Source organism: Carassius gibelio, chromosome B12, assembly GCF_023724105.1.
Source record: "Carassius gibelio isolate Cgi1373 ecotype wild population from Czech Republic chromosome B12, carGib1.2-hapl.c, whole genome shotgun sequence".
NCBI classification, from domain to species: domain Eukaryota; kingdom Metazoa; phylum Chordata; class Actinopteri; order Cypriniformes; family Cyprinidae; genus Carassius; species Carassius gibelio.
Window position 1 is genome coordinate 18930791 of NC_068407.1, and position 26231 is coordinate 18957021.

Below are 26231 nucleotides of genomic sequence, written 5' to 3' on the forward strand. Positions count from 1 at the left end.
GTACACATTTATAGATAAAATATTATTGTGATGCCCCCCCCCCACAACAACACAGTTTTAGAATAAAAAAAGAGCAAACCTAAGTAAATATTTAATTTAACTTCTAATAAAACTTTTTTTTTTTTTCGAAACTAAAATTCAATACACCTATTTTACTTGGGCCCCAAGTACAAAGACAAACAGGAGCTATTTAATTGATCAAAGATGTGTAATTTCTTGTAATATAGGATGATGTATATCATCAAAAGCAGTTTTGATTTTTGAAACAGGGTGATCATAGCGGTTTTAAACCATTTATTTTTCAGGTAAAGCAGCATTGACAGCTTAAAATAGTCAATAAGTTAAAGCCATTTAAATAATCATTTAACAAATACTCATAAAGATAACTTACCGTTGGAAAACATGTCCTTGTCCCAATCAGAAAGTCTTCTCAATAGTTAACGGTTTTGGTTGGTAGCAATAAAACTGTTTACACCAATAACGACAAGAAAGATAACCATGATGATAATTTCATTAGCCTAGTCCCCACTTAAACGCAAGATATGGTTGAGTTTATTTTATTGGCGCGCTCATCCGCCGTTTAAACGCTTTAACGGTTAAAGTCTGGTGGATTCTGATTGGCTGTCAATGTTTTATCGTTCAACTGGAGAAAATAAATGCTTCCAAAGACTTAGTTCCTCTGTCATTCCATACAATAATAATTCAGTCTTTATAGATTTATTGTACTTGGTGTGAAAAAAAAATCCATAATAGTTTGAAAGTAACCACGTATGGCTCCATACTCCTGTTTAACCTCTTCATGATCTAATTAACTCCTGATGGATAAAATTAAGTCCTGTCATTTATGCAATTTCTCACATGTCTGCACCAGGCATTGAAAATCCCTTTCCCCTGTTGTCAGGAGCAGCACAAGCACAAGCATCGGTTTCTACCCTTGCCTCCAATGAAGAAGATGTAGAAGAGGTGTAAGAAACATTACATTACAGAATCAGTAGAGGTTTATCGTTTATCGATGAAACATCCAGCCTGGGTGGAGGTTGATTTGTTTTAATGATACTATTTACAAAAGAGTGTTTTTCATTTTCTTTTTTTTCTGCAAATGATTTAACATTTGAAACAGTCTGAATTACAATGAAACCTGTCTCAAACAGCTATGAAGAGAAAGACACACACACACACAAAAAAAGACAACTGTGATTGTATGAAACAGAAAAAGGACAGGGCCACAACAATAATGTTGAGTTGCATAGCAAGTAGATTCTCAAAGGGGCGACAATGTGGAATAAGAACACTAATATGGGGTCACACCGACAAAGTGAAAGAAAAACAAATGCCTTATTAACATGAGGTTCAATAAAACTGCATAACCTGAGAAGAGCAGGTGTGTGTGAAACATCTGGCTCCTTTCAGAAGGAATACAAAGTACAATCTCAACAGATGATGTAGAAGGAGCCGGGAACACACGAGGGCTGAAGTGTGAGAGCTCAACTAATGTGCACTAAAAGGCTTGGAATTTCTCCATTAACATTGAGATACATAATGCCATGAACTTCAGCATAGCCACACTCCATACGCTGCTGGAAAATTATTAAAAAGACAGAAAAAGGGAGGGTCGAGAAAGAGAGCAAGATATTGACGCCCTGTGAAGTGCTTTTTAACTGAGGAGATCTCTGCTTGGTACATGACCGAGAATAACGCAGACAAGTATTTTTGTCACTTCACAACACAAGCATACATATACAAGTCAGCAGAGAGGCACCCTTTGGTCAAGCCCTCTTTAGTCTGCTACACAGTGCACTACATAGTGTTCACCTGACAGGTTAGAATACCACACTAAGTCCCAGTGATATATTTAGCTGACTATGAAAACATTTATGGAAACAACTTTCATACATCAGAGTTTTAGAAGACAGGTTTAGCTTTCTATGTTCGGTAATATTCACTAAAAACTGTGAAAATAATTTGGTGATGTTTGAATATCAAACAGCAGAAGTCCTGACAGATTTTTTTTATTTGTTTTGTTTTGATTAGTATGAGTTTTCTTCTCAATTAATGCCATAGGAGGTGTGGTTTTAAGGTGGTTAATCAGTTCATCATCACGGCGAGGAAGTGTCGCTCTCTGACTCCGCCCTGCAGTGGGCGTCGGCTCTGGGGCATGTAGAAAAGCTCGGTTGACTCTTGTCTGTCTCGGGCTCCACTATCGGGTCCTCAGGTAAAGGAAAACTCCTGGGTTCCCAGGGCTGGACCGTCTGTCAGGGTTAAATAAAAGTAAAGAAATTAAATGGTGTAGAGGTATGTATCTTCCTATTTCCACATAAACATAACATAACGACATAAATCGCGCTATTTACGTGTAGTTGGACACTTGAACATTTTGCGTTTTCTTGCTTCATTAGTGCGTGAAAATCACTTCACAACAGACGCGAATTCTTGTTATAGGAGGAATTTCTGCTAGAGCCGAGTTCACCGCAGGATTGTGATTTCAACCACCATTTATTCTGATCATTTTCTAAATATTATTATTATCGTGTCATGAAATGTAGTTGTAAAAGTATTTCAGGCGAGAAAGTAGTTTTTTTTAAACTCAAATATGCTGTTTTTTTTTTTTTTTATAAAGACAGTGCTCATTTAAAAATGTGTTTTGCCGATTTCGGAGACGATCAGCTCCACGCGATCAACGGGAGCTCAGTGATCATGTTACCGATGATAGCAGTCTCGACTCGGCTAGTAATTCTGACATCTGCTGCTGGCTCTGATGTCTCTTTTGTGGTTAAACATAAAATTTAATTCCTCCATTGTTGTTTCGGATTTTGCCTCAGCTTGCTACATCGTAATCACGTCACTACTAGAGCAAGCTCCTGATTGGTTAACGTGGTGCGATTTTTCACCAAAGTTCAGATATTTCAACTTGCGCGATACACGATAATCACTCAATTAGTGCCGCGTCAGCCGCATCACGTCATTCGTGAGAATTGCGCCGCAGGATTTCTATTCGTGTCTGTGCATTGACTTAACATGTAAATCACTTGTGCTTAACACTTTATTTGCGTCGGATGTGAAAGCACCATAACAACAAAAAAAGCAATGAATTTTAAATATTAATATCATAACATAAAATATGCCACTTTTATTATTAAAAAGTGTCTTCACTATTGCTAATAATAACATCTATTAATTATTTAGCACCAAAAACATTTGATAATAATTGAGCAGTAGTAAATCAGCATATTATAATGATTTCTAAAGGATCATGTGACACTGAAGACTGGAGTAATGATGCTGATAATTCAGCTTTGATCACAGGAATTTAAGATATTAAAACAGAGAAGAGTCCTTTTAAATTGTAATAGTATTTATATAATTTACAGAACTATTTAAATAATACATTTTTGCCATATTTTTAAAAGACTAAACAATAGTTCATTTTACTAATTTGTTGTGTTATATAAAAACAATGCTTACAAATCTTACTAAATTAAATAATTGTCTTTTACACTGTTCCTGTAAAGCCAAACAAGTACAAAAAAATATTGTGTATTAAGTTGAAAGTCTTATTTTTCACACCTACAATTAAATGTTAACCAAAGGTAAAAATGTTCACTTAATCGTTTAAGCTGCAACAGAAACACTTTTCCAGAAATACTAGCGCTTACATTTCAGATTGCTCTTTAGAAAGCAGAATGTAATTTAGAAGTTTAAATTTTTCTACGGAGAGAATGAGCAGGATGATCATTAAACTGGCGTGAGAAAGCGTGTATGTTACCGTCTCCTCAAAGGTGCAGTCTGAAGTGGAGCCGCACGTGTCTTCGCTGTACAGCAGTCTGGTGTGAGGTGTGTGTGCGTCACGGGAGCACGGTGTGTCGGGGCTGGGTGGGCTCAGGGGTGACGGCACAGGCCCGTAGTCCTGCAGGAAGTGAAAGTGACTTGTGTCTGGGGATGAGGGCTGAGGCGTCGAAGGGTTCGTTCCCACTATCGATGGTGTCGTTCGCCCGTCCAGGGATTTATAGGACCTGTGGAGCAACATGGTTAATTATAAACTCACAAAACAGGTAAAACGTTGTCTGGTAAGATCAAGTAGGGCAGGGACCTGCTGCCTCTCCTCTTGGCAGGTGCGAGAGCGGTCCATCTCCAGCGAGAGCGCTCCTGATCCTCTAACAGCTGGTGGAGTTTAGTGAACGCGCCATCTGAAAGGTCCTCCACCTACACGGATCAATCATTGGGTCACATCACTAATGAGGATCGACAAGAGGTTGCATTGGAATATATTGGAGGATAAAACAGATGGGTGTTATACCGGAATGTTATTGTCTTCCTCTGCCAGTGGTTTGGCTAAAACGTCCACTTCCCTCCATCTGAACAACAGAGAAATAAGATGTGAGTAGAGCAGATGTTTGAAATGGAACAGTTTATTAAAAGACAAAATAAAAATGTTTGCATGTGTGTTTTTTGTTCAGTATCATATCTGAAACATCAGGATTTTATGATCATAAAGTGAGAATATGGAGCTCAAACTTGAGAAGGAAAACACCTGAAGAGTGATGTTTTTAGAACTATAAGGCCTTTTACTTGCTATGGAAGTCTAAACTAACAATCAGAAAGCATGTGGCAGATTGTGTTTTTCAGAGTGTTTTGATCGTGTTAATCATTTTAGGGCTTATAAATTTGCGTATCAAATACAGTCAGTTATCATGGAGTTGAATAAAGAGTGGACTAAGAGGACACACCTGGGAGTGAGAATCTCCTTGTACTGAAGCTTCTCCACTCGGGTGGTGGCGGCCGCTGACATTGGAATGACGATGTTGTTGATATCAAACGGACTCTCGCCTCTTCTCCTCCGAATGGGCTGTTTAAAACATGAATGAAAAGTGAACACATGAGCTGCATTTAAAGTCCTGACAAGAGCACCGTATTCTGACTTTGAATGTACAATGCTGCTGACATTTGTTTAAATATGGCATTTAACAATCCCCATTAGGACATATTATGATTCCTGTTCTTTCACCCTTAAATGTAAGCCCTGTGTGTTAAGTACCATTTAAGACTGCACAAAGATTTATTTTGGCATGTTTTTGCCAATATTAAATAGTATACTGTTGAGTGGCTAGGAAGCAAAGTGGAGGGGGAAGGGGGATGTGGCTGTCCCACAAGCTGGGATTCAAACTCGAGTCATTTAAAGTTTAACTGTGCCACATGTTCAGAACGCTTTTGGCTCAGGCCAAAACTATTGAAAATAATGACCGTACCATGCTGTTTCCCAGAGGAGTGCTGCTCTCGACCGGGAGGGAGAGCTGTCTGGTCAATGGACTGGTGTTGGAGGAGTGAAGGCTGGACAGAGACGCACAGGGACTTGGACATGCATCCATCACCACTTTTGGTGCTATATGAGAAAAGAAAAAATAAATATATATATATATATATATATATATATATATATATATATATATATATATATATATACACACACACAAACATTTAAGACACCCATATGGCTTACTGACCATTTCATTTCAAATTAAATGAAGTTTTGGTCTCACTGAGCTGTTTGGTACTTTTCCATTTAGAGACGATATTTCAATCAATTCACGAATCAGAATACTACAGTATTTTATCAATAAAATGTTATGAACAAAAGTAATTTTACACTATTTACTTGCGTCTTTTTTAGGGCAGCTTTTTGGTGGAACTGAATTTTTTGTTTGCGTCACTGAATCACTATTTCTTTGTTTAGAACTATAAAACTGCTTTGAAATAAACTTTATTGTATAAAGGGCTATAGAAATAAAAGTGACTTGAATAGCAAAGGTGGCACAAGAGCTGCATCCGACATGGCATAATGGTATGAGATTAATATAATTTTAAATAGCCTACATAAAGTTAAAAATTATAAATTATAAAGACAAAAAAACAAGAGCTCATTACAGGATAGGGCTGCAATATTTTGTCAAAGAAATGAATGCCAATTATTCCCCTTGATGTAATAATGCTTCTTATAATACAATATCTAAATGCCATAAGACTTTTTATGTTCAACCATGACAGTCATGACTGGTTTAGTATAATTGTGCATGGACATTATTTATCCTGGTCTCTTGCATTCATTTTTTATGTCTTTTTTGCCCCAAGCACTTATTAATATCTGACCCTGGGTCTACAGAAACGTGAGTTTATGACTGCATGCTTTATTCTATGCTGCTGTCAGTAACTGTGCATAGCTGAAATAACCTAAAGTATTCATTAGACAGGCCGTATAAGACATATCCAGGGTAGTCAGAGTAGTCATGTCTGTATGGAAAGCATTGCACTCACAGTCTGCTCTGTCCAGTGAATGCTCTCTGACCCTCTTCCTGCTGTGACTCCGGACCAGGACACGATCCGGCCTGCAGGGTGTGAGTGTGTCCAGCTTTGGGACACATGAGATGTTGTCCACCTGTAGCCTGTGCAGCCTCTGTGACCTGCTCTTGTGACGGGCCAACCCTGACAGAGAGAAAGAATGAATAATGAATGACTTCAGTCGCTCCGTCACAGTCAGTGGCTGTGAGCAGAAATGTGTGTGTACTCACGGACTGCAGCCGCATGCGAGTGTGACAGTCTGAATTTGTGTTTGGAGAGGGAGGAGGAGGATGGAGTGATGGAGAGCTTGTTTTTGAGAGAGGTCTTCTTCAGCGGTTTGATCCTGTCAAACGGACGAGTCTGCCAATGAGATCTCAAGACCTTCTTCAACTGTAAGCTGAGAGCCACATCTGACAGACAAACCAGAGGAAAGAAGAGAAATGTTATAATACGGAAACATTATATTTAATTAAATTTTAACAAATCTAGGACAGCAAAAACTAATAAAAAAAATGATACTATATTTTATATATATTAATTAATCATATCCAAAATATAAACACTTGCATGAACACATTTCACAAAAATATGATTATATATATATATATATATATATATATATATATATATATATATATATATATAATTTAAGAATATAAATATATATACATGTAATTATTTTCAAAATATGTGTGTATTTATTTATAGTTAACATTTAACATACATATATTTCGTAAACAAAAACTTTTATTTTGGATGTGATTATTCATGATTAATCGTTTTGACAGCACATATGTTATCAAAGGTCAATATCAAAGGTCACGTTAACTGAGCAGAGCGCAAGATCATCCGCTCCAGAACAAAAATACAATTGTCACAAGTCTTATGCAATGCCTTTGATTATGCACACATGCACTGCTGCTTCACTTTATCTGAAGTGTCAACAGTGATCTATCACGCCACATTAAAGAGTACGCTATTAATTACCATTATAACACAGCTCAGCCTATGATTGTGATTTATTGGATGGGAGGCGCACTATATGTACGGTTCATTCATCAACTGAAAACAGCATCGATTGGAATTTAAGAATCTATATTGGTTCATAAAAATGAGAATCTATTCAAATCGAGAAATCTTGGCATATTTAGTTGTTTTTAGTGGCCTCCGCTGTCACTGCGGGGTGTGTGTTGAACATGAAAATTGATGGAACAGTCTCTGTTCATCTGTACTCATCATTAATAAATAAATGCATACGCCTATATGCTCATCCTGTAGGTTCATTATTAAAAATGAAAATGTGAACAAGAATATATATATCTTAAAAATCTTATTCTTTCTTTAATATATATTTTTTTCCACATTTCTCTCCATTTCTTCATCTCTTTTCAGCCAATGGGTTTGGCAAACAAGAACAAAATGATTGTGAGAAGAAAACCTGTGGAAGTATTGACCTCAGCATTGCTATTCTGAGCGCCATATTGTAGTGTGTATAAAACAAGACGAGACCACAACTAGGTCATGCACTAATGATCAAGAAGGGCCTGCCAATGACCTACAAAACAAGGAAATGGGTTCATGGTTCACTCCGCCATCAGTTCCTCAATATTACTCTCCTTCTTCCGTTTCTATTATTCCTTTCTGTTATTTTCTTTGCCCAACATCTCTTTTTATCAGTTATCTCTCTCTCTCTCCTGCACCTACTCCAGGGTCACATCTGTGTGTTCGAGATTTTGTTACCAGCACAACCATTGGACCACTGCTCACTCGAGCACAGAGAACGTACATATCACTTATCCAAACCTCTTCCAGAGACCTTGGCATTGTTGTATAATATCAGTTAATTATTTTTCTAATTTACATTAGATGTTAGGTAACTGATTTCAGTTGATAAATAATCTTTCACGTATTTAATGCATAATAAGGTTCTTCACCTTACTTGTTTCAGAGTTGCAAGTGTTTATCTTCTCAGATAATGTAGTTATGACAAAGCAACACCAAACATAATCGCTTGCATTTTATGCATCTTAATCACTTTACTCCTATTTCATTTATGGTATTCACTTAGTGGCTGTTGATTACTCTTGTCTATCTTTTGTTAATAAAATCTATTTTATTAAACTTGTGTCGTCCAAATTCCCTAAATCTTAAAGCATTTTAAGTAGAAAACAACACTTCACATTGTGGTCACATCACCACCTCGAGTGTGCATTATTTTCGAAGAACTCAACGGCCCGTCGTCAATCATTCTTTACATATATTTAGTTTATTTAAAAACTAAGCTAACCGAATAAAGCGACTTTGAGGGGTTCAATCCATCCATCCATATATATATATATATATATATATATATAAAATAAAAATTAAAACATGCATATGTATACACAATCATTTTATATAATAAAACCACTTTATTTAAAGTGATATCGTCATACTGCATACATAAAATCACACTGTATATTTGAAGAAAAATCTACTGTGAAAATAGCTGTTAGCTCTAATTGCATCTGACTGTGCACCTCACCTGATTGCATGGAAAGAACCGGGTGGATGCTGCGGTCTTGATGTGCGACTCTCTCCAGCAGAGGGCGATTAAACGGTAAGTCTGGTTTGGAGAGGGGAGGAGCACCGCCACACATGACACACGAGCCGTTGACCTCACACACACATGGAGGTGAGAAAGACACTCTCTGAAACTGATAAAGGAATGACGCTCACTTCAGATACACTTAAAAGGCAGCCAGAAATCTGCTCCTTCAATATTGATACATTCAAACCAACAAACTCCAGATAAACGCACCTTGCCGTTGAGATTGTGGACAGTGTTTGGGTGGATAAGACGTCGTCTCCTGCAGGTCAACAGTGGCCGTGTACGTGCAGATGTACAGCTGCTGTCTGGACTTGACGAGCATGTGTCAGACACTTCTGCCACACTACTGAAATGAGAATAAGAGGAAACAACATAAAATCCAGTTTTTAGCCAAGCTTATGAATAATATGATTCCATGGTGATATAAGACCCCACTGCATTCACACCGAGTTAATTTTACAAGAATGGCCTGTTAACTGTATTTTATACCTCACTGATAATGTTTGATTATGTTAATTTATATATTAATAGCTCTTCATTTTGAACTCTCAAAGTGCATTAGATAGAATAATTTAACTCTAGAATGTATCAAAGTTTTTTTTATTTTATTTCAATTTTTCACTTGCCTTTAAAAAAAAAAAAACACTTCAATAAATATTGTATCGTGGACTTCATATCACAACATTATCATATCGTTACCGTACATACCTATTATGTACTGTAATTAGGGCTGGGTGATTTTACAAAAAATGCAAATCTCAATTTTTCCAGAATGTTTGACCGATTCTCAATTCCATTTATTTATTTGTAACTAGTCAAATTAATGTAACTACAACATGTTTAAAGTTACTTTTTCTTTATTAACCCTTTAGTTAAAGAAAATTCTATTCCAAGTGCAGCAAACATTACGTTTTTTAACATAACCTACATTTTAAACAAATCACTTGTTAAATATCTTTTCAGAAAAGATGCAAAAGCTACAACTTCATATTGTCCAAACGTGTCTTATACATATTATGTGTTCAGAAATCATACAAGGAAAATTATTTGAGAAAATCTCAAAAGTCAAGGTAATTTAAATTCAAAATGACTGAAGGTATAACAGCAGTAGACTTTTATTTGGCACAATATATAGCTCATTATATTTACTTAAACAGTACATTCCACTTGCATTAAAAAAGTTCTTTGTGCATTTTTCTTTTTTACTACTTGTTACTTTGCACTTTTTGTGTTTATTTACTATTTATTCAGTTTTTTTTAAGGTATCTAATATTTTGATACTTAATTTCCATGATATAAATATAAGAAAAATTGCAAAATTAACTACTAAAATAGTCCGAACCTAATGGAGATGTCAATCTCAGATGTGTCCGCCAAGCGAGACTGGGATTCTGTGAAATTCTGGAATGTTTTTGAGGTTGGGACATTTTCTTTAGTCTCCGTCATATTTACGGTTTTCTGGCAAGAATGGGCGGAGTCTCCCAGCTCCACAGGACCCTGCAGAAAGCATGCAAAAAATGTATAAAACACCTTTATACACAGCCAAATTACATTAAACCAATTCCCAATTTCAAACATTCCTGAACCTGGATGCTGTTTTTGTCTTATAACACATCAAGCGTCTGCTAACCTTGCTGGAGCGGAGCTGGCGGGAGATGTCGACCTGCTGTCGGATACGGTACTCCAGGTCTGAAATCTGAGCCTGCAGCCAAGTCCAGTGACTGATGATTGTGGCTCTTTCCCTGGCAAACCGCCCTTCTGCTCTCCTCCATCTGAAACAGAAAAGTGAATAATCCGGTTAAACACTTTTAAACAAGCTGGACATTTAAGTGTTTCGCTAACTAGGGGAGGGTTAGCTGTGAGAACAGTTAAACAAACAGGAAACCCTCAGGCTTGTTCTGTCTGACTTTTCCAGCCCTGATGGTCAAGATTAAAGAAGAAATCAGTCATCTAGATTGCAATGATGATGTTTAATACATAGAGGGCACCGCTAAACACATTCAGTACAGAACCCCATCTTGACTCGTCATCTACAGACTCCACAATATTAATCATCTCTTTAAATAAAGTCAAAGAGTCCCACAGAATGACACTTGTCGGCATGAATTTAAACAACTTCCTTTGCAACTCAGAGATGATGGGAAAGATAAATATGTCTAGAGGTGGGTGATATGACCAAAATACGACTGAATAATAGTCTATAGCCTAGTCTACTGTATCATCTACAAATCAACATCTATTTAGATAATTATTCAACAAGTGGTGGGGATAATGATAATGTACACCCAGCCGGTTGTTATCACAGAATAACCCCCAACAGGGTGATCGGGATCAGTAATCTTGTATCACCCTAAAGGGGGTTATTCTGTGATTAAAACTGGCTGGATTTACATTATCCCGCTTATTACAGGGCTACTTGCCACATAAGTAAATAATTAGACACAAAATATCGATTTTGAGTGAAAATATTTGAACGCAAAACTTCCGTGAACGAGCAAGCGGCAAGTTCAAACTAGATGTACATTTAAGGGAAATGGTGCAGTCAAACCACTTATTACACAACATTTCACCACATAAATAATTAAAGCATTAAAAGATTTAAGATAAAAATGTTTTACATTCTTACCGGTTCGTTAGTTATCTTATAATCCATTACGGTGTACAAAACAATCATACCAAAATGGCAGCAGCTGCGTTTGTATGAAACGAGACAGTGTGTTCACAATACCAGCATGACATAGTTAAATAACTGTACATTTTGAGTTTTAATATTTTATTAGCTAAACAAACGCACAGCTTCCGCCAAGAAAAACTGTTCCTAGCAAGAGTACAGCGCCGACTTCAGTTACCCGGATGAACCCGTGTTATCAGCTTTTATCGGTTGTTACTGAGGGATAACATACCTCGGAATGTTGCGAATGACCAATCAGAATCAAGTATTCCACAGCCGTGTAATCATTTCTGATAACGGTTGATTAACTGTGTGTTACCACTTCCATGAAGTATAATTTCAAAAGCCAGGCCTACAGAGGTCCTGCTCCAAATAAAGCGACCAATTTATTTATTATTAATTAATTAATTAATTTATTTCAAGTACATTGCAAAGGTTGCGATATGACATCACACTCCGCGGTATATTTAAAAAAAGAAAATAAACGCATAAATAGAACTAATGATGATAATAAATCCAAAATGTAAACATATACAATATACTTGCATGTTGTTACATTACATAGTTTTTTTTTTTTTGGTCATGTATCTTCACACCATACGAATTCGCAGGTCAGAGTTCATGAGAACTGTTCTTATGAATGTGATATTCTTCGTATGAGGTTGCATTTGTGAATGCGTATGACTGGAAGTCAGTGGTGCACGAAGTGAAGAGTGGCCATTCACAGACCTTTTATCACTGACTATATTCACTATATAACAACTGCTTGAAGGCACAGTTCACCCAAAAACGAAAACAAGCACCAAGTTGTTCCAAACACTGATAGAAAACAGCTGATGATAGCCATTGACTTCCATAGTATTTTTTTCCCCCAGACTATGATAATCAATGGCTCCTGCCAATTGTTTGGTAACCAACAATCTTCTTTTGTTTTCAACAGATGAAAGGAACTCATACAGGTTTGAGGGGGAGTAAGTGATAGAATAGACATTTCTGGATGAACTTTCCCTTTAATTGTTATCATTCGTCCATCTTCTCTTCCATTCGCGTGTGTTTTGAGTCGTCCTCCCTCACTGCGCCTGCTGTGAAGTGAATCATCTCGTAATTGTGTTTCATAAATCACATTGGGCTGATGGAGGGAGTACAAAGACAGAATCGTTTAGCATGAATGTTCTGCTGCCTTTGTTCTTTGGTTACAGACTGTGAGAAGGAGGGACTGGAGGAACCAAAAACACAGATAAATACCAGCTGACTGACACGCTGGCTTAGCAAACTGTTTTATATGGAGCCCTGTCTGTTATTTTTCACTCACATAAATCAAGGGTTACACTGTGTTTTAGGTTAAGGAGAAAATGAAAGCATTATAACTGGGACAGATGAACTTCTACATTATGATAGTGTGTCTGCTAAGCCGTCCTCCTGTCTACTGCCTGCATAAGCAGATAGCTTCCAAGGCAGCATGCTAACTGAAAAAATAAAATAAAATAAAATAAAATGAAGAAAAAAATAAGTGCTGGGTCGCTTAAATGTACATTTGGAACTAGGTGTGCGATATATGTGAACGTAGACCACAAAAGTGTCATAAGTTTCAATTTTTCTAAATTGAGATTTATACATCATCTGAAAGCTGAATAAATAAGCTTTCCATTGATGTATTGTTTGTTAGGATTGGATAATTTTAACTAAGATATAGGTATATGCTGGTATCTAATGTTCCTGTTGTGATTAATTGCTCATGCTTTTACCACGGTAAACGGTATTATCACGGTATTGAAATTTAGTTTTTAAAAAAGTGCTCATAATACAGTATAACAGATTAAAAAACTTTTTTTTCTTAAAACAAAAATACCTGAACATTTAAATACAATAAAGCAATACAGAAAACTATATAAAGTTAAAAGTTTTGCACCGATTAAAGTGCAAAAGAACTATAAAGACCCATAGGTATCACTTTACAATAAGATCTCTTTAGTTCACCATTAACATTCACAATGAGCAATAGCTACATTTGCTGCAGAAGTTATTAATCTTTGTTAAAAAATACAAGTTTTAGTTCATATTAGCTCATTAAACAACACAGTTGCAACTTTAGATTTTATCAACGTGTTATTAAATATTGGATTAATGAATGTTCAGAAGATTTTTCATTGGCAGTTTATGTTAACTAATGAATTAACTAATGTTAAAAAGGAAGCCCTAATGTAAAATGTAAATTAACAATAAAAAAATCCTAGCAAATACACAAATCAGATTGGCTATTTAAAATTATTAAATATGTTTTAGAAAGTAGGGCAGCTGGTTTATTTGTGGTGTTTCAAGAGTAAGGACTGCATTTTCTGCAGTTTAGCACCATCTGCTGTCAGAGAGTGAATGCACACTTTTAGAAAAATGCTTTTTAAAAGGTAAAAAACTTAAATTTAAACTTTTTGGAAAATTTTAAATTCTATCAGTGTGAACTGACCACCAAACAGAATATGAAGAATATCAAAAACTTTAGGATTCAGCTGTCCACAGTAGTCCTTAAGATACCAGCACAATAACACACTCTGCAAATTATCGTTATCGATAAAATCCAAGAAATAAGAGAGACATTATTTTTTGTCAATATCACACAACCCTATTTGGACCAACTATTTTCCCAAAGTTTCATGGTGCAATGTTTGGAAAAAAATTAAGCCAAAAATATTTGAAATGGCAATAGTTAATATAAATAAATCTATTTTTATTTTACAATGACATGTTACAATATTAATCATTCTTATTTTGCTTTTATTTAGCAATTTTTAATAATAATCAGTATTATTATGTAGTTACTTCATTGAATTAATTGAATTTTTATTATTAGGTTTACAATACATTTTAAATAATCATCGGGGGGAAAAAAGTTGTCACATTTTTTTTCTTGTATTTTACTATTTTGTATTTTTCTGTATTTGGGGATTTTCTTCTCTAACAGACCAAACTGTAATTGTACATTTCTAGTGCGAGGGGGAAATATAAGAATCCACGCAAATTAAATGCATATTATCTGTGGGGGTCGAAAGCACAGCTGTAATTCTTGAGTCATGATGTAAAAAGCGCATGCAAGGAAGAGAGCAAGAATTGAACAGATGGATGGAGAGAAAGAGAGAGGGGATGAATAGAGAATTATGTGAGGTGGTTAGGCTTGGCAGAGAAATGCAGAGGAATTATGGGGGAAAGACGGTGAAAAGGGGTGGAGGAATGCAAGGCGAAAAGAAAGAGAACGTCTGAGAAAGTGAAAGAGAGGAAAAGGTTACGTAACACGAGTGGGCTCAGCTCAGACAGAGAGAATGGGAGGAGAAAGAACATAAGAGGACAATGGTGAAGAAAGACTCCAATACGAGAGAGAGACAGAAGTGACAGAGGAGACAAAAGAACAGGGTGAAAAGGAAAATCCTGAAAGTCTTGACAACATAAGTGTTTATGATGGTTTCCAAACATCTAGGGGCACTACCCAAATACATCAGCTTTTGTCAAAGGCCAACAGCAGATTTGGAGATTTTATGAATGACTATTTTTATATATGTAAACACAATAGAAATGAATGCACAGTTTATGGATGAAGGACTGAATCTGGCTAGTTTTTCTCAAACTCAAACAAATACACTGATACTTGTCTTTATCAGATATAAAAAGGCACTTCCTGATTGTTGTTTTCTGACATACATGTGTGAATCTTTTATCATAAATGAAATGTATGCATTACAGTGTTTTTAGTATGAAAATGTCATTAATAACCTGTATGACCTCCTTCTGTGGAACACGAAAAGGAACAAAAAACATATATATGGTAACCAAACAGTTTTGGGGACCACTGACTTCCATTGTATGGAAAACAAACACTGACATATTTCTTCAAGTAACATCTTTTATGTTCCCCAGAAGAAAGAAAAGGTCAAAGGTTTTGCTTTACGCAAAAAATATAATTTCTTATTTCTTTCTTTTAGATTTTTGAACTGAAATGTGACCTGGAGATATTTTCGTGAGATTTACCCACACTATTATCTGCACCAGCCAATAACCGTTCCACAACATGTCAACATACTCATAAAAGGAAACTAAACAACTTTTGTTTTCAATTTCTGGCAACTTTTTGAGCACAGACCATTAAAACCCCCATCTCTTTAAAGCAATCCAGCAGTCACTCCAGCTCTCAGTGGATTAAAGTGGTCTTTAATTGCAGTAGAAGTAAATCTTCCATTTACATTGCAGCTGTGTTCCATTAAAAGCTTCCAATAATGAGTGAGGGTGTTTGGGATCAATGTCCTGGGATGCACAAAGTTTAAATTCATCTTGATTTAACTGCAGTCAGAGGTCAACAAGCAGCAGTTCCTCATGCTTTAATTTCTCAACCATCACAGCGTGATGTCATAAACGTGCCAAGAGAGATTAGTCAGAGAGGAACCGGGCTGAAAAATCATAATCATGCTTCTCATCATCAGCGTTCGGCCAGCAAACACACACCCAGAATATATTCAAGCGTGTGACGGTGGCGTTTAGAGAAACTGGAGCATGTTTCAGTGAGCTCAAAAATGATATCGAAAAACTGCATTCACGGATGCCAGATTATTTAGGTCAAAGGTGCAAAGACAAGTGAGCAAGCTGCTAAATGGCTCCTTTGAAAAAAGCGTGCATTTATAATTCAAGCTCAATCTTTCCAGCCACTTGTCTCCGTAAATATTAAATCAGATCAACTATGTTAACATTTTTATCTAAATGCTCATTGGGCTAAAATCCCAAGCAACAGGATTTTAGCACCTGAATATTTGAATATATAATGCACAGGGGGTCTGAAATGCATGTGCTTCTGTTTAGCAGAGCTCACAACGCTGCTTCTCTGTCCTGTATACACACAAACAGGAAGTAGGAACAAAAATGAAACAGCGAACTGTGAAACTGCTTAAAAAGAACTGTTTTTTAATCCATCACCTGTGGTTTACTTTGATTTTAATACCAACCAAAACATCAGGGTTCTCGGTTTCACCCTCTTTATTTTCACCTACAGTGAATCAGACTCTCCCTAAGGGGCCAAACAGGAAATTTAACCCCGCTTAAGTTTTCAAATAAGGAGGAGGACAGCTGAAATGACTTTAGACTAGACTGCGTTATGAAAACAAGATCTATGATCTCACTGTACAAACAAGGTCAGACTGGAAATTAACAGTGACTATCTCTACAAGGTTCAGGGCATGAACACACAGGCCTACAGTCACAAACATGCTCCCACACTCCCTTGGGGCTCCTGTGAAGCAGGCCACATAATGTGCCTGCTTCACCATGATAATGCTGCACAAAGCTTTAATGAGACTAAATAAAAAAAAATCCAACCAAGATGATGGATACTGCAAGAAAATGTTCATTACCAATCCAATTTATTCACCTAAAACCAATTAATAAATGGTTCAATCTAAATAATTTCGCCATTAATAACATGCTAACACCAAACACAACCAAAACCAGTTGACCACAGTCTCCCGTACACTGTATTTTATGCCTAAACTGTTTCAAACCAGTAACTTATGAGCTTCCATTTGTAGGTTGTAGAAGAGTTTTTGCTCTCTCCTCACATGTAGTACACATGCACCTCGTGCATGACAGAGTGTTCTAAAAGTGTTCCAAAAATGCTGTGCTCAAGTTAAAAAAATTTAACTTTTAAACAAATTTGCACATGACGCAGAATTCTAAAAACACGGCGCACATATAAAAAGTAGTTCAAAAGTAGTACTTTTCTACACCTGTGTTCAATAGATTATTATGAAATAGAATATGTAGAGTGAGACTCGGCTCACTGGATTTTTAAGATTCGGGGGCTAAAGTTAGATAATGATAATGAACTCACTGGACAGGGTTTGAGGGGACTCTCCACCAAACAACAGAGAGCAGACTTTTTTTTTTGAAAACAACTTACAGTTTAATATGACGCTGCTCAAGATCCGCCCTGGCCAGCTCCTCCTCCTCGATGTCACTCTCTCCTCCAGAGCTACTCTCAGTGGCGTCCGAGTCAAATTGAGCCTCCGTCGCTCGCAAATACGTGGTGCCGCTCAGATGCAGTTGCTCCAGTTCCGAAGCCACCCTACCACCCTTCAAAAACCGACTCAGATTATGTGCGTGGGTGTCCATGGAAGCGCGAGTGCCTCTCCACGCACCTTGGTCCGCCCTACAGCTAGATGTCGGGGTCAAAGTGTGGTCCAGAAATCCAGAGAGTTGCTGTTTGAAATGGCGTTGCACCTGTTTGGCCTGCACCACCTGCAGCCGCTTGCGAAGACGTAGCAGGCGGCCTTCGATGTCCACTTGCCTGTGTTGGCTCTGCTGAGCCCGATCCTGGAGCAGAGCCTCCATGTTGGGAGTCGAAAGCGATAGGTCATCATTGACTGGAGAAGAGTTTAGGGACAAGGGACATTCAACGATATTGTTACTGTTTGTTTCCACAACAGGACTCTCTGGTTCTGCTTTAACCTCTGTACTTTCAAACAAAGCCGTGGGCTCCTTATGTGATGACAAGCCTTGAACACTCGGTGTCAAATTCTGTTGTGGCTTCATGTCTCCGTTCTGTCCAGAGTTTGCAAAGGTACCAACAGAGTTGGAGGACACGGATAACAACGCTTCCTCATTGGTGGAAGGCTGGTTACTGTCTCCATTCACTGTGGCCACGCTGCCTTTCTCAGCCACGGCCGCACTAGGTACAGCCACTTTCTTGGAGAGTCCGTTTACAGGCACCATGGTACTTCCACCGTTGACGAGGCTCTTCAACTGACCTGCGGTTAGCTCAAGTGTGTGCCGCTTGCGCAGCAGAAAGTCACCGCCTGCAGCAGCGCTTGGGAATATGGAGCCACTCAGCAGGCCGTGGCTCTTCAGCACCGACTGCTTGATGAGGACACTTTGCAGCTTCAGCGACTCCTTGACTTTGGTGGACGAGGGCAGTGGTTTGGCATCAGAGCACAAGTACGGTGCCAGCTTGCCCAGAGATGGGGCATTAGACAGTGGTTCCTGCTCAAGACCCTTGACACTGTGGTAAAGTGCGAAGCTCTGTCCGTCGTCTGCGCTGATGTGACACTTGCCGTTGGTGTGGCTACCGGCAGAGTCCGAGACCGAGTCGGAGATGAGGATGTTGCTGGCGTTGCTGTTGTTCTCTGTGCTGTCGGGGGACAGGGTGGATGAGGGAGAGGCAAGTTTGAAGCGGATGTGGCGGGCTTCGGCTGGGGCGTCAGTCAAAGCGGGCGCCATCGCAGCCATGCAGGGCCGAGGAATGGGCACGGCAGCCTGCACCTCCAAACCTTCACTCCAGCCCACCCACACAGCCTGGCTACAAAGGAAAAAAGAGATTTAGGAGACACTGCTGGAGATACAAACCGTTTAAAAAAGTTCTTAATTTCTAATATTTGCACCAATATTTGCCAATGTCAGAAAAGCAGTTTGCAACCCATTGCTCTTGTGTAATCCTCACATGTATGATTAAAAAGTATACTCAATGGGTGGAGCTTGATTTTATCCATATATACACATGAATTGTGTGAGGATACTTTTATTTTAACTTTTTTATCTTAAATGTTTTCTTACAAGGCCCAGAGTTTCAGCAAACCTCTTTCTGTGGCTCAAATCTGGAAAATAAACCAAATACCTTAAACATAACTGCAATCTCTGTCCGATATTTCTTCTCCAAAATTCAAGCCAGCTGGCCTTCAACAACCACCCACCCTATTCATTAAACTTTAATAATAACCGGCTGGTAAGACAAGCTATTAAGTCCACTTACTGTCTTATAATGAAAATTACTATTGCACTTGTGTAAACTGTCTATTTATGGCTGAAACAGGATATTCAATGGGTGGGGCTTTTTTATTCATTTTTCCACATCAATTGTTTAAGAAGTGTTCTTATCTTCAAGGTTTTCTTACAACAGCCCAATCTGAGCTTCACAAAAAAATACCTGAAACACAACTGCAATCTCTGTCTGATAATCCTTCTCCAAATTCAAGGCAGCAGGCCTCTAATAAGATTAGTTTTTGGCATCACGAATATTGTTTTGGGAGGAAAAAAATCTTTGGAATAGCATGCAATGTTGGATCATTCACACCAAAACCAGGAACATACGTTAAAAATATAAAGAGGTCAACAGTGATAGCAGAAATTGTGAATTTTATTTTAGTCTCAATACACAGAATATATAAAAATAAACACAGAGCATGTACCAGCAGGAATCTGTGTTATCAGCACTTCATAGACATTAAATTATCTTCCCTGATGCTCTTCCCCTCAAAGTAAAAAGGGAATAAAAACTCACTGACCTCAACTGAGCGGCAGGGACCATTACATAGTCGTTAGTAGGGAAAAAGACCTACTCTATTCAAGCTTATGTAAGAGCAAGCCTCCTCATTGTCCCCTCCTCCTCAGCAGACCATCTGTGTCAACGGAATTAGGGATATATGCCTTTAGGCCTCAACAGATAAGAGACTATCTCTTCATAGAGATGGTTCAACTCTTGAATTACCATGTACCGTCCATACCTCATCTAAAAACACAAACAACTGTAGAGTATTCCACTAATAACAAAACATGTCAGTGTGGCTAATTCATAATTAGCGCCATTGCATTATCAAAGGACATATAATGATAAACTGACAGAAGAGATATTTTATTTTACTGACGATATATTACTTGCGTTAAGTTTTTTGTTTAAAGCTAGCTTTTATCCTTCACAACTCTAGCAATAGTTTGCTAACGGCTGTAAATTCAGTAGTTATTTTACACAATTTTGTCTTTGTAAAACGCCCCAAGCACTTCCTGAAAACAGTTTACTAATAAATATATTATTATTAGTAGTAGTATTAGTAACTCGACTGACCACGTGACAGGAAGCGGACTGGTCACGTGATGTCAACATGGTGGAGCCCATGAGGGCGCGACCCGCTCCATCTAGAAAACAACCGCTTTTTCTAAAACCGACAATTACATTTCAATTAAACAGTAAAACTGGGACATGTTAATTAGCAACTTATTAGTGGAATCTTTAATTTGAGATGCTCTAACCAAATGCGGTGTTTGTACTCTGTGAGTTATCGATTTTAAGATCATAACTAGGTTAATATGTACAAGTAGTAAACATGAGAAACTCGGTTAATGTTTAACAAAGAACAAAGCGTTAAAAACTAAAGTTTTAGTATGTTTACGCTAATAATAATTAAAATAGCGCGTTTTCTACGCATGACTGCGATAACAAACAAACTCCTACAGTACACACAATACAGGAAATACCAGTATAATACACACTGCAGATCAACAATAGGTAATATATTAAATTAACGTCAAGATCGTTTATAAAATCTCACACACGAATGCCTAGCTAACGAACAAGTGCAACGGTCCGCTTTAGTAGTACTTTAACGTTATATTCTGAACAAACCACATGAACATTCACACCACTTCCGTGTATAAATTAAATGCACCTAGATGACGTTTTTAATGCATTGCTAACTTTGATGTCTCAACCCTAATACTACAGTAAAGATGAACATTAACGTTACACACGTTTAGTATGATCTCAAATGGTTTTGCATGCGTTACGCAAATCATTTTAACCACCAATTTGAACGAGAACCGGCTTCAAACTGATAAATTAGTATAAGGCTGCGTGGTGTACGATTAAAAACTATATATATATATATATATATATATATATATATATATATATATATATATATACATAGATATATACATATACATATATATATATATATATATATATATATATGTATATATATATATATATATATATATATATATAGGTCTGTTATGGTTAAAACCATAGACTGTATAACAACAGTTAAAACGAGGGGGGATCTAAGGCGCGCTTTTGAGTTTATTGCATGAGAAATACTAGATAAATAATCTGTTTTAAAGCGATCGTACAAGCCTTTGAACCCCGATTACTAAACCTACACATTCAATTATTGTAAATGCAACAGTTGATGGTAAAATGAGTTAAACTGGAAGCGTAGACAGGTTTGCATGATTATGTTTATGTAACACAAGTGTCTGCCTGCTCGTCCACTAACAAAGAAAAGGAGGAACCTACCACGTGACGGGCGCGCGATCCGAGGGAATTCGGCAACTATTCCACCGAGCTTTGGCTTCAACAGCACAATAATGTCACCAAAGCACGAAATAAGCCGTTTGGTAAAGCAACCCCGCCGCTTGTGCCATATCCGTGTCCGCTTCAGGAACCCTTTTCGTTATCGGCTCCGGAATCACGAAATGGGCGACACTAGACAACACCTTGCTGTCCCCTTCAGTGGATTATTGATAGAAAATGTATATCTTTCTTTATATTATGAATCGATGTTTTGTCTCAGGTTCGAGTTATTTTCATATACGCCTTTATTTACAGATTGGAGGTGGCATGGACCACCGGTTTCGAGATTATTTTCTCATCGTTGCAGGGAGAAACGCACGAAAGATGGCGCCTCGTTCGTCTCCCTTGGATTTGAGTCTCTGACAAATACAGCTGCAGCGCGAGCAGCGAGAAGCCTGCCTGTAGGCGGGAGACATGCTCACGCGCGCCGCTAGAGTGAGCGAGAGAGCGCGGAGCGGCGCTTCACTGACTGGCCTCTAGAGGGAGACTGTGAACGCACTGAAATGTTTAGGGAAAACCGTGGTACCAGAAGTAAAATATTCGAATACATTTTAATTTACAAATAAATGAATGATTCAGATATTATTAAAATTATCTTCCGTTTCATATAAATAATAACCACTCTAATTATGGTCATTATTCTAGGTTAATATAAAATTTTCTGTCTGTCTGTTTCTATCTATCTATCTATCTATCTATCTATCTATCTATCTATCTATCTATCTATCTATCTATCTATCTATCTATCTATCTATCTATCTATCTATCTATCTGTTTCTATCCGTCTGTCTGTCTATCTGTCTGTTTCCATCTATCTATCTATATAGATAGATGTTGATAATTTTATTTTATTTTGTAGTTTGATGTAAAACTGTGCCATCTGGTGTTTGATTGGAGTCTTTCCTTTATGTCTTATGTTATGACGAGGTCAAAAATAAAGGGATAGTGCATGAATAAAAATGTTATATTTCACCATCCTGTTAACAACAAAATGTAAGACTAGAGAGGATATGAAAATTGTATGGAATATGTTTTACGCACACACACTTTTAAATGGATAGGAATTAATAAACATTAGTTTTAAATCCACCCCTTTTTCATGAATGAATATTTATTTCCAACAGACATGCTGGATCTTGATTTACATTATTCTGAAATAGAAACATTGTTGATATCTTGTATTATTAATACCCAAATTTATGCAATATGTACCTTTCAAGAAGGAACATTCCATTCTGTTCTAATTTTGCCAAAGTCACCTTTCCTATGTGACTCCTGCCCTCTCGGACACTTTCTGCAGCCTGTTTCTCCTCCCTCTCTTCCTCCTCCTTCCCACACAGCCTGGGAAGTAATCCTATATATATTAGTTGTTCACCGTGTACTTCCTTAAAGGCTCTTCTCAGCTCTCTGACATTGTGTGACACAAAGAAAGAAAAATGCCTGAAGAAGTTCCTGCTCAGTGCAAGGCTCCCAAAGATGAGCTGGACAAATGGTGAGTCAAAGCTCAATAAGGATATACATTAATGCAACACTGAATTTTGAAATTTTGCCTATTAAAAACTGTTACATGCTTTGTAGCTCAGCATTTATTTTTGTTCATACACCAATATCATGAAACCTCCCTGAATATAGGTTATCTGTAGTGGTCTGTGAATTACATTTTTTGAAAAGACTATTAAATGTGTGTTGGATTCAGTATTGAGCACATGGTGCCGGAGGGTAACAGGTTTTGAAAGTGATGATGCAAGTGAAAAATTACCCATGTTAGCCATCGTGTTACTAAGTTAAAGCATGCTGCTGTAACACACGTTCCCCTTGTGCTTGCATCTGATGTCAACAGAGCTTTGGAGATGCATATTCCAATAGTTTCTGTCATTTTTCAGCACTGGATGCTTTCACGAACAAATGAAGCTTTAATTATTAAAAAAAGCAGAGTGCTTTCTTATAGGTCAAAAGGTTATAGGTCAATGCACTCACACAATGACACAATAATGTGAACTTTACGGTGTGTTGCACAAGTTGTACCATTCACAAGAGAAGCGCTGTCTACTTTATGACTATCTCTCAACTGATTTACTCGCATGCATGCGTTGTAAATTGGGGTCATCATCTGTGGTGCATGGCTTCTAGGTTGGCTGGTTGGTTACAGATAAAATGGAGCATTTGTCAGAAACAGAGCATTGCTTTATGTAATAAATTAATTATATAATCATTCAGACTACATCTGAGATTACAAAATTAAATGAAACAAATGCTTGAGTCTTTGGAGTATGAATATGCATGAATTCATACAAGCCAAAATGCAATCAGAAACATGTCTCATGTTTGTATGCAACATTCAGAGCAATATGCCAAATTTAGCATGAACTTTAGTAATGTATATGTGTGATGTAAATATAGCCTGGTTTCAAATAGGCTCACACATGGAATGGTGAGGGAGTGGAGGTTTGCTCACAGCTCACATTACATTGCCTGTATTGCAATGTCTGCATTATTTATGAAGGTAATAGTCGCCGTCACGTGCAGATCTGGTCTAGACTTTGAAAGCACCTAGCGTTTAAGAATTATATATTATCTTGTCTATTCGATTTTAACCTAATGATAGACTTCTAACTAGTGATCTGTGAAGAAAATGTCCATGTCCATTTTTTTCAAGAATAGTTTTTTTCAAAGATATTTCACAAAAAAATAAACATTTGTTAGAAACGTACTACCCCTAAGGCCATCCAAGACGTAGATGAGTTTGTTTCTTTATCAGATGTAGCATTACATCACGTTCACCAGTGGATCCTGAATGGGTGCCGTCAGAATGAGAGTACAAACAGCTGATAAAAACATCACAATTTTCCACACCACTCCAGTCTGAAATACAAGTGATATATATCCATATTGCTTTCTCCGGTGTAAAAGTCGTCTTGTTTGAATCAGGAGAGAAATGTGCACAGATTGAGCACCGTTTACAAGCGAGAAAAGTTCTAAACAAATATGTTGGTGGATTTCGATGTGAGAAGAGAACAGGAGATGGACTTTTCCGATGTAAGAAGTGTTATTATGGATTCAATTAGGCCAGAAGTGATGGTTAAACTGACATTCTCTCTGACGGCACCCATTCACTGAATTGATCCATTGGTGAGCAAGAGATGTACAACTACATTTCTCCAAATCTGTTCCCATGAAGAAACATACACATCTATTTTTGCATGGTCTGATATATATATATATATATATATATATATATATATATATATATATATATATATTTTTTTTTTTTTTCGTACAACAAAATATAGTTTAAAATAGCTTTAGTTTGCTTATAAAATAAGTATATAATGTCGGCTAGCCATATCTTAAAAATAAAAATAAAAAAAGCATGACACTGAAGACTCTTTCATGTGATGATGTAACAACACCCTCTGACTCCAAGGAATGTGACTTTGATCCTGACATGAGATCAGTTGTCCAAAACATCAATGCACAAACACATTGCACAGCAAAATCATCCTCTCTTGGGTGCAGACTATTTGACTGTTCACTGAACAGACTGTATATGTGTCCAGTGTTCAGGGGAAGGGTGCAGAGGGCTGTAAGGAGCTGCTGGAAGCTTTTGAGGCCTGTGTGAAGGGGGCCACGGCAGCCTCTTGAGGGGTCATGCATTTACACGTGAGTATCAAATACTGTTATACCCAATATATTTTTAATTGTATTATGTTTTTATTATTATTATTATTGTGGCTTTTCTGAAATTATGAAATGTATCTGCAGATTGGTGTAGCACAGTTTATGAAGGGTTTCCTTACTGTGAAGTGACCGTGTGTATATTTATCTTCTGCCTGGATGAATGCATTGATTTGTTGATTCTGATTTTGTCTGATTTTCCCCTGCTATTTTTAACTTAGGTCCATCCTTTCTGGGTCCTCCAATGTCTTCGCATTCCCTCACATTGCACTGGACCGAACCATTCTAAAGACAGTGAAGGGGATGCAAGTGCTGGAAAGCAGTGGAAATGTTTATTTTGATCCTGGGAAGTCTCATTGGTGTCCCTCATGTTGTCCATGATATCTGTAACTGTGGAAAAAAGAAGAACCCAGTTTTATTATTGTTTTCCAGATTTCACACTGTAAAAAACAGTGCATTTCATTTGATTTTGAATAAAATACTATAATTGTTTCCTTATTTTTGCATTACTACACACAGGCTGACAGATTTTAACACATCATAAACCATTAAAAGGTTAAGAGGCATCCTACATAACTGTGAACACTTAATAACTGAGACTAAATAGCTTCTTAGCAGGATTGATCTACCTTTATTTGCAGTGTTCTGCATACTTCGTAACTTATGCCAAGCACACTGTCAGTGCTGCTCGTGTGGTTTACTGAATGTAAGCCTGTAGACAGAGGCAGAGCACCTGACTATCAGCACCATCTACTGAAGAAAATCTGATGGTGTTGACAAAACCACTCTCATAATTTTCATCACATATCAATCAT

General features: G+C 37.3%; 1 protein-coding gene and 1 long non-coding RNA gene across 2 annotated transcripts; one reads left to right on the forward strand and one right to left on the reverse strand.

Moving 5' to 3' along the window:
- Window positions 1-1031: 1031 nt before the first annotated feature.
- On the reverse strand, window positions 1032-21834 carry LOC127969132 (KAT8 regulatory NSL complex subunit 1). The gene is made up of 14 exons (XM_052570843.1): window positions 21685-21834; window positions 17521-18915; window positions 10551-10692; window positions 10263-10417; window positions 9131-9266; window positions 8855-9026; window positions 6561-6740; window positions 6307-6474; window positions 5244-5377; window positions 4725-4843; window positions 4295-4352; window positions 4088-4200; window positions 3764-4010; window positions 1032-2249 (listed from the first exon to the last, which is right to left on the reverse strand). The coding sequence occupies exons 2-14, from the start codon at window positions 18843-18845 to the stop codon at window positions 2097-2099; spliced, it is 3102 nt and encodes a 1033-aa protein (XP_052426803.1). The 5' UTR covers window positions 18846-18915; window positions 21685-21834; the 3' UTR covers window positions 1032-2096.
- Window positions 21780-25908, forward strand: LOC127969133 (uncharacterized). Its single transcript, XR_008156221.1, has 4 exons — window positions 21780-21920; window positions 21997-23233; window positions 25299-25401; window positions 25638-25908. It is a non-coding gene; the product is annotated as an uncharacterized LOC127969133 (long non-coding RNA).
- Window positions 25909-26231: the final 323 nt, after the last annotated feature.

Bases quoted from the DNA above. Each gene is read 5' to 3' on its own strand.
- LOC127969132 (XM_052570843.1), bottom strand. From the start codon at position 18,845: ATGGCTGCGATGGCGCCCGCTTTGACTGACGCCCCAGCCGAAGCCCGC. The intron at 9,267-10,262 runs GTTCGGACTATT...TTCTCATTTCAG, and splicing joins GAGATTGACATCTCCATTAG to TAGTGTGGCAGAAGTGTCTG. The intron at 9,027-9,130 runs GTGCGTTTATCT...TTCCTTTATCAG, and splicing joins TCCACAATCTCAACGGCAAG to TTTCAGAGAGTGTCTTTCTC.